This window comes from Dermochelys coriacea, chromosome 2 (assembly GCF_009764565.3).
Source record: "Dermochelys coriacea isolate rDerCor1 chromosome 2, rDerCor1.pri.v4, whole genome shotgun sequence".
In the NCBI taxonomy this organism is placed as follows: domain Eukaryota; kingdom Metazoa; phylum Chordata; order Testudines; family Dermochelyidae; genus Dermochelys; species Dermochelys coriacea.
In genome coordinates this window covers 118,491,408-118,500,849 of record NC_050069.1, presented here as the reverse complement: position 1 = coordinate 118,500,849, position 9,442 = coordinate 118,491,408, and the positions used below count along the sequence as shown (strand labels likewise).

Here is a 9,442-nt window from a genome sequence, read left to right as displayed (position 1 = left end):
TTTAGAACAGTTCTCCTCCTCTAAAATGTCATGTGTACTTAGGGCTACATTCTGATCTAATTTACACTGGTGTCTTCCCAGAGTAACTCCTTCGACTTCAGTGAGATCAATGGGTACGCAACACTTCTAAAAATCAGGCCATGTCCATTCCTCTTTTCTCCAGGCATGCCCCCAACATGCCCTTCCCATGCAGGCTATTCCTAGGAGCTAGAATGGTTCCTTGGAAGCTGAAGTCAGCACAATTTTATAATGACCCTGAGGTTGTTCTAAATTGATCCTCAAGACTAGCCTAGAGGCCTGAGGATAAAGAAGCCATAATGCATCTTATAGATATCTTTGCTGACTCTACACTTTACTGAGAACAGACCAGCCCAACCCTAGAATCCAGCCGTTAATTAAAACAACAATGTGTAGATTCTGGAGCACAAGAAGGCAGCCACCAAGGAAAACTAGCAATGGGTGAGTCAGCCCAGTTAGACCTGTGGTTCCTGTTAAAGATATCCCTGCTCTCCAATACAAGAGTCACAAACACCCTCTTCCTGCTTTCAGAGTAGCAGCCGTGTTAGTCTGTATTCGCAAAAAGAAAAGCAGTACTTGTGGCACCTTAGAGACTAACAAATTTATTAGAGCATAAGCTTTCGTGAGCTACAGCTCACTTCATCGGATGCATTCTCTCCCCGCTGTGCACCATACAAGAGATTCTCTCACACACACATGCTCCAGCTCCCCATACAAGAGAGACACAGAGTCCACAAATTACTCAACTCAGACATTTCTTTTGCTGACACAGGAAATGCAGTGCTACTTCAGCAATGCATTTGATTTAGATAGTGGGAACCTTTTCCCCATAAACAGAGAAATGTTCCCAGAATTAAGACTTTATTGACAGTGGTGATGAGATGGCAATTTACACAATGCAAACCCTTCTGGGAGCATGCATGGTGGTCCAAATTAATCCCTGCTATGGCTCTATTAATACACCTTCTTTTGTCTCTTTTAGAGTAGAAGCCGTGTTAGTCTGTATTCGCAAAAAAAAAAAAGGAGGACTTGTGGCACCTTAGAGACTAACAAATTTATTTGAGCATAATCTTTCGTGAGCTACAGCTTGGATCCGATGAAGTGAGCTGTAGCTCACGAAAGCTTATGCTCAAATAAATTTGTTAGTCTCTAAGGTGCCACAAGTCCTCCTTTTCTTTTTGTCTCTTTGTGTTTGCATTGGTTCTGCCACTTAGAACAGACTGTACCTATTAAGCACTGGTGTCAGCTTTGGGTGCAGCGCAGCTCTGTACTACCTTAGTAGAAGCTCTAGGAAAATTACCCTCCGGTAGGAACAATACTTGTGCAGTCTGGCCTTCCCTCTATGGCTGCCTATTTCTGCCCCGGCTGGCTTAGAAGGGGGTGTGACCATACCTCAGCCTTACTTCCCCGGATTGCCCGAGGGGAAGCTACCAGGCCTCAGTCCTTCCAAGCGGCTCAGTTTGCAGGGACAAACAGGGGGCTGACCCTGGGGACGAGCAGCGTGGAGCGGACAACAGAGAGAAACCATCCAAAGAATGGTCTCAGAGTAGCAGCCCAGTTAGTCTGTATTCGCAAAAAGAAAAGGAGGACTTGCGGCACCTTAGAGACGAACACGTTTATTAGAGCATAAGCTTTCGTGAGCTACAGCTCACTTCATCGGATGCATTTGGTGGAAACAAAATGCAGTTTCCACCAAATGCATCCGACGGAGTGAGCTGTAGCTCACGAAAGCTTATGCTCTAATAAATTGGTTCGTCTCTAAGGTGCCCCAAGTCCTCCTTTTCTTCATGCAAAGGATGCAACTTGCTAGCCGTGGCTCCCAGCTGTTAAGGAAAACAGCCTCACGCTTGCAAAAGGCGGCAACTGGGTGGGAGGGGGATCTGCAGTGAGCCAGGCACTGGGGCGCCCCGCTGCGCAGCTGGGAACAGGGCGCTGCGCCCCGCTTCCCCCGCGCGGAGACACTCCCTGCCTCCCGGCGGTTGGGCGGAGCTGGGGCCTCTGCAAAGGAAGGACCGCGCCGAGCTCCAGCGCGTGTGTGTGTTGGCGCTGAGAGCGAGCGGCGGGGCTGGGCTGGGCTGAAGTCCGACACCGTGTGAACCGGAGCCACGCCCAGGAGGCTCCACGCCCAGGCTTGTTATTGTTTAAAAAAGCGCCCAAAAGGTGTGGCTGCGCCTGTCCTGCGCCAGCTGGGAGGGACTAGACCTCGCCTCCGCCACCACCTGCAGCAGCCCGGCTTCCCTGCCACGGCTGCTCCTACCTGGGCCCCGCGGAGACAGACGCCCTGCGCCCCTACCACGCTCTGCTTAGTTTTGTGCCCGGCCGGGGCCGTTTCTCTCGCTCCTCTGCTTGGCGGGCTCCTCTTCTTCCCCTCCCGCTGAGGCCAGCCGATCCGCTCCTTGGCACACCTGTGCCTTTGCCAAATCCTCCCCCCCCCCCCCCCGGTACGTCTGTCCCCCCGCCTCTGAACTCCCGCCAGCCCCCCGCCTGCCCTTCCCGAGCAGACGCTCCAGCCAGGGGCGCTGGCATTTTCCCCCTTCTCCTCCCCACCTGTCGGCGACCCCCCCCCCCCCGTCCTGGTGCTTGCAGCCCCGATCCCTGGGAGCCGGCCTGGCCGTGAATGACTCTGCCCCCGATCGCTTTGTCCGCCCCGGTGCGTTCGCTGAGCCCCTGCCCGCCGCCGAGATGAGCATGAACGGCGAGTCCCACCCGCGGCTCAACCCCTTGCCCCGGATGGTCAGAGCCGAATCCGGCCCGGATATGCGCCACGACACGAGCTCCCATATGGGCGGCGGCGGCCATGCTGCCCACAAAATGTACACCATCCAGAAAAACTACGTACAGGACTTCAGCTCGGAGGGATACGGGTAGGTGCAGCCGAGGGGCGGCCGCGTGTCCCCCGACGGGATCGCGGGCGGGCGGGCGGGCGGGGGGGGGGGGGACAACAAAAACCTTGCTAGGCAGAGCGCTGCGGGGTTGCGGCTCAGTCCCAGAAGAGATCAGGCGCTGCACCTGAGTGGAGGCTCTGCGAACATGCCTCCTCCCGTTCCCCTTCGGCTACTCTTGATGCACGCTGCTGTAGCGGACGAGTTATTCCACTCAAACTCCTTCCTAACGCAAAAAGGAAAGGAGGACTGATGCTCACACAAATGTGTTCGTCTCTAAGGTGCCCCAGCTCCTCCTTTTCTTTTTGCGAATGCAGACTAACACGGCCGCTACTCCGCAACATGAAGCGAGCTGTAGCTCACGAAAGCTTAGGCTCAAATAAATGTGTTCGTCTCTAAGGTGCCACAAGTCCTCCTGTTCCTTCTAACGCAAGTGAGCCTTGAAGTTTGTAACTTACTGCTACTTTTGCATGCTGGTTTTCTGCAGGCGATGCGCTTCGCCTCAGTAGTTCCTTGTTCGTTTGTTTGGTTTGTTTGGTACATTTGGGCTGGGAAACAGGACACTACTCCCTGCAGGAAGAGGGAGTTATTTATAAATTACTTATTCCGTGTGCCGAACAAGGTCTGTGTCCTGGACGCTTATCTGTTAAAATATGAAACCTTTACCTTGCCAGTGCTCTTTGATTTCCTTTCCTGTGATATACAAGAGCATTTATGGTTATCATCATCTTTGGCTCTGCAGGCTTTTTTTTTTACTCTCCCCTGGAGTGGAGATCTGTGCCTCTTCAGAAGCTGTTAGATAAAGCTCTTAGCAACTCATCTACGCCCATGGTATTTTATTGTCTGTGGGCGAAGCAAAATTAACCATAACGCAAAGAGAAGGTTCAGCAGCCTCTAGTCATCTCAAACTGGAATGAAAATAAAAAGAACCACTGAAAGACTGTGCAAACACTATAACAGGGAAAAAGAAAAGGAGGACTTGTGGCACCTTAGTCTCTAAGGTGCCACAAGTCCTCCTTTTCTTTTTGCGGATACAGACTAACAGGGCTGCTACTCTGAAGCCTATAATAGAGAAGTGATTTTGTTGGGGGTTGTTGCCGTTCAGTACTCTGGAAGGGATCAAGCTGCCTTATTGTTTTTGTTGCTGTTTGGATGCATTGCTTTAAAAAAACAAAAAAAACGAAGGTTACCAAATGCTGTTTGTTCTGTTTCTGTAACAAAGCCCGACCTGAAGTTGTGGGGTTCTAACTCTGAGCTCGCATCCAGAGCAGGGACGTGGCAGGGTTGACAGCTTGTGTAGAAGTTTCCACTTTCAGCCCTAGAAAGACTCCTGTAATGGCGTCGGTGTTGCTTATTAACGGGAGACCTCAATCACTGTTGCTCTTAGCATTTTGTCCGGTGTTTGTAAATAGTTAGGAAAAGCAAATACAAGTGGATTGTCTAAGTGGACAAAAAGAGAACTAATTTGGAGTTCACCTTTTACTTTTCAAAATCCGGCTCCATTTTTTTTTTGAGTGTGTGCAGCTTGTAATATAGTACACTTTTTTTTGAAAACTGCATGTTGTGTAATTCAGAACCTTTTATCTCCTTTCCCCCACCTGTCAAATTCTTTGAAGAAAATCCTTTAAAAATAATTAGTTGGCCTTAAGGTTGATGGAGGCAGTCCAATAACAGAACATTTTCATAAACATTTCTGGTTTATTGTAACTGCTGTGAACCAGGTTTGAAGTCAACTCAGAGATTAGTACTATTTACAGCTTATTGTATCAGAGTTCGCTACCTTTTTCTAAGTAAGCTAATTTTTGTGAGTCCTTTGAGAACAAGCAAAGAATAATTTTAATTATTACTTGGATCACTTTTCTACTTCATAGAGGGGCTCTCTCTGCAGGATTTAGGAACTAGTTAGAGCCCCTACAATATTGGATAGTTAAAGCAGGAAAATCCCTCTAGCGTAGTTGCAATTATACCAGTATAAAAGTGCCATATACCTGTACAGTCTGTTCCGGTTTGTTGAAGTGAAATAAACTATGCTGATACAAAGCACGTTATACTGATATAATGCTGCATGCATATTAGGGCTTTTACTGTCATAACTACAAAAGTGAAAAATTACAGCTCTTACTGACAACGTCCTGCCAGTAAAACTTTTTATATGTAGACCAGACCATAAATTGTGGAACTTTTTATTAATTCTTGCATTTGTTTCTAATCTCTGCCAGCCATTACAATCTAAGGCCATGACCCTGTAATGGATTTCATCAGATTAGACCCCTGTACTCCCAAAAAGGATTTCTCTACATAGTTCAGTTTGTGAGACTTGGTCTTAGTTGTCAAATTCTGATTTACTGAAGACTTTGAGAAACTATGGGCTAGAACTTGGCCCTACCAAATACTAGTAGTCTGGTCAGGGTGTATATAGAAAAGAGCTTTTCAATTAATCCTTTTGGTTCGTGATTCACATGGCTGAAAGTAGCACATATATTTTACTTCAATCATACATTGATATTGCCTGCATGAAAAATAAACCATCTAAATCAAATCCTGCTCTCAATTACACTTTGGTAAATCTGGAGTAACTCTATTAAAGTTATTGACTTCAGCTGAGTTTCTTTGGCTATACAATGGTGCAACCCTGACTTACAGTAGAATTTGACCCTGTGATTTTTGTTGATGGCACATTGACTCATTTCTTCCCAGGAATACGCAAAAGGAACTAGACGAGTATAAACAAACTGTATTGAATCATTTTCCTCCATAAAATGCATTTTGAAGTAAGGCTGCCCAAGCCACCACTTGCAACTCTGCTTAGGCACATATGATCCTTCATTAGTGGGCCACACAACAGCAAACGTTACATGTTTGTTTGTTTTGTTTGTTTGTTTGTTTGTTGTGAATTAGATGCCCAATCTTCTGGTTCTTAGTTTAGTTTATTTCTGATAAGATGCCCTTACGTCATAATTAAAGATAATTAATTGTTATTACAAACCAATATATTATTATTACACATACTGTAATAATATAAATTATAATACCTATTCATGATTGAACTCTAAATTGCTGTATAACTGTAATAATACAATGTTTTACCAGTGGTGTGTAGCATCACTCAGTTGTGGAATGCTTTGATGGAGATTTCCTATACTTTAACTCTGAGATACACAGGCTGTGTTACATTCTTAAGGTTTATTCTGCCATCAAGAGCTCACCCACAAATCCAATTAATAACATTTAATATAAGTTATAAATGTAAATTAATGGAAGAATACACTCCTCCTCTACTCTAGTCTGTCCTTTATGGGTGTTACCCCAGTGTAACTACATTGGTTTCATTGGAATTATTCCTAAATTTCTCCTGATTTGAACAAGAATAATTGACAGATATGAGGTCCCTTTAATTTATTTTTGTTTAATACTGATTTTAATTAAGCTTTTCTTTATTTTTCTAATAGTGATATAACATCTGGACTTGATTGAGAGTTCTGTTGTTAAAGGTCTAGCATCAACATCCTTTCATTTCTTCTTGACAGCATATCTTTTGTTTTCATCTTTTTATTGATGAGGCCAAATCTTGCCAGGAGTTCAGACTAAAAATCCCCTTGACTCCATTGGGAGATCTCTCCATGGAACCCTAGTCCCTTAGGTTTGGTCCCATTTTCATGAGATTTCGTGTCAAAACTTCATGTGAATGCAGGGGCGCTGGAACAATTTGTATAGTGGGGGTGCTGAGAGCCATTGAACCAAACTGTAAACCCTGTATATAATGGAAACCACTTCTAACCAGGGGGTGCGGCAGCACCCCTAGTTCCAGCACCTATGTGTGAATGAGAAATTAATGTTATAAACAGAGAGATGAAATGCATTTGTCCAAAATGTTTGAAACTTTTCTCTTCAAAACATCGAACATCTTTACCCCAGTCTGAGGAATAATTCTTTGCAAAGGTTGATGTTTCTAAAATCAGTGAGGTGTTTAGCTGGGATGTGTCCAAAAGATACAAGGACATTTTTATTACTGTATAACTAGAAAATAATTAGCACCTGATCCTGCAACTGTGCTGTTTGCAGAGCTCCCATTGAAATTGAGAGTTCTGCCTGTAGCAGGTCTGCAGGATCGGGGCTATAATCTATTCAATCAATCTTATAAATGGCATTCAGGCTGGCAGATTGTATGCCAGATTTCAGTGGAGATGTTAAATCTCCAAAACTGGGATTTTTTTTTTAAAATGCAAAAGCTACTGTACCTTAATTTTAAAATCAATAGGGTTACATTTGAGGCCCGATCCTGCTGCTTTGGGGACTACACCCCTCCCCTTCTTATTTGCATTGAGTAACATCTTACTCACACAGCAGTGTTAGGCACTCCCTACCCTTAGGGCTGAGTATGCTGTGTCTGCTGTATTCCCAGCTTCTGCTGGCCTGGGAACTCGGAATGAGCTTGAGTCCTGAATGTAGATACTGTTTGACAATGCATCTCATTGGTTGCCAGTTCATCAGGCAATTGACTATCTAACCCTTTGCTATCTAGAGATAAAATCCAATATACTATGAAGGAAAAAAAAGACAGTGTCAAATTCTGCAATTTCACTTGTCATTTCTAAGATCAGAAAAAAGTTCACTCTATAGCTAATTATCAAGCACATAATACTTGGCTACAAATCCAAATTCACTTAAATACATGAGCTATTTTGAAAGTACTCGCAAAAAGAAAAGGAGTACTGTAGCTCACACAGCAAGTTGCAAGGGAGTGAGAAATCCACATACCAGACCTGAAGTAACTTGTAGGGTCTGGCAGAATAGTAAACAGTACACTGGGAAGAAAAGTCTGGAGTTTCCTTTGTTCCTGCCTATCGAGCATTGCTGTGGTTTACAGGGCATTTGCCAGTGTGAATCCTCTTCACTGATAAAGTGAAGTGAGCTGTAGCTCACGAAAGCTTATGCTCAAATAAATTTCTTAGTCTCTAAGGTGCCACAAGTACTCCTATTCTTTTTTGCGAATACAGACTAACACGGCTGCTACTCTGAAAACTGATAAGATTGCTACCCCTTCACAGTCTCAAGTTGTGAGTGAGGAGGGCCATTGCTGTGACCAATAAAAAGATTAGACGATTGTGTTCTTTGCGTTCTATCAATTTACCAAGTGCACATCAAACTAATAAAGCTAATTACTGTCTGTAGGTCAGCAAAAGAAAACCCACAGCAAGAAATGGGGTGGGCAATTGGGAATTGTTTGGGAAATAAGGAAGAAATACAGGTTGTCACTTTCATAACTCGCTCTTACAGGAGAGTGGATGAGACCACTTCCTTACAAGCTGTCTTCCTAGTAAAGAAACCTTTTTCAAGTGATGTATTTAGTGTAGTTGTAGCCCTGTCGGTCTCTCTTTCAAGCGAGACTTCTGCTAGAAGAAGTGTATTTCCTGGGTCTGCACACTAAGCTACAGCCTTTGGGCCCAATTCCATGTTCCTTGAGATTTAAGAATGGGAAAGACAAAGTTTATGTGGGTAAATGTTAGTGAAGCATATTCTACTTAGCAGATAAATAGTGTGTTTAAGAAGATGTTGTTGTTTCTAAGGCTTAATCCTGTATGTTTTAACAGTGAAGAAACTCCCACTGAAGTCAGTGGGAGTTTTGCATACGTAAGGTCTGCAACGTGGGTGAAATCCTGGCTCCATTGAAGTCAGTGGGAATTTTCCATTGACTTCACTGGAACCAGGATTTCACCCAAGTCTTTCTCTCTATTACAGGATTAAGAGCTTTATCCAGCAAGGTACTGAGCCTCCTGAGCTGTGCTCCCTCAACTTCTCTTGAGTGGAGGACGCTTACCATCTCTCAGAAGTTGTTCAGCACCTCACAAGATGAGTCTGTTTGGTGAGGCTTCAATATGCAAAATTAGCATTCGTAATAAAAGTGATGTATCGAAAACTCAGTTCTAATATTCCTGATTTTTTTTCATGCATTCACCTCTGGGAAACAAACCTTGTTTTATGGTATTTTAATTTTTTGTTACATCTATTTAAATATTGTGACTCGATATGTAGCTACTTTTTTATATGCTCCTCTTCAAAATCTCTCTCATTTGTATTTTCCTGTGAGCATATAAAATGTATAACATGCAGGTTATCACTTTTGTTAGTATTTGATTGGAGTGCTTTTGTGTCCAAGTTCAGGAACACCTGTGACTAGCAGGCAGCAAATATAAAGCTGTTTAGCAGTTCTTTAAACAATGATGCATACAGCACTTACACTTTGGAATTTAGAATCCAGTTCAGGTTTTTATTAACCACTGCTGAGTGAGCATATCAAATAATACCTTGATGAATCTGTTGCTTGTTCAGACAAGTTTGAGAGAGTAGGGGGGAAAAAAAAGGTTTTTTTTTTCCTCAAGTGTTGGCTTGTTGCATATAGCAATTGCTTGGGTCTTTGAACCTGAGCATAAAGATCATTTTAAAAACTTGTTTTAATTGTGAAACCAGGAAAAATTGTTTCTCTGGGGGGGGCCAACCATTTAACGCCTTTTTTAGGTGTCATTGGCCCTTTGATGTGTAAC

The 9,442-nt window shown here is 43.9% G+C and overlaps 1 protein-coding gene across 5 annotated transcripts in view; it reads left to right on the top strand.

Moving 5' to 3' along the window:
* The first annotated feature begins 1,985 nt into the window (after positions 1 to 1,985).
* LOC119851219 (desmoplakin) overlaps positions 1,986 to 9,442 on the top strand; it is a 50,349-nt gene continuing 42,892 nt past the window's right edge. For 3 of the 5 annotated variants that reach the window (XM_038390689.2, XM_038390686.2, XM_043508347.1), the window contains exon 1: positions 1,986 to 2,882. In XM_038390689.2, coding sequence (XP_038246617.1) covers positions 2,701 to 2,882 — 182 coding nt within the window. In that variant the 5' untranslated portion in view covers positions 1,986 to 2,700. The remainder of the gene's footprint in view (positions 2,883 to 9,442) is intronic. The other 2 variants (XM_038390687.2, XM_043508348.1) reach the window with 1 other exon arrangement.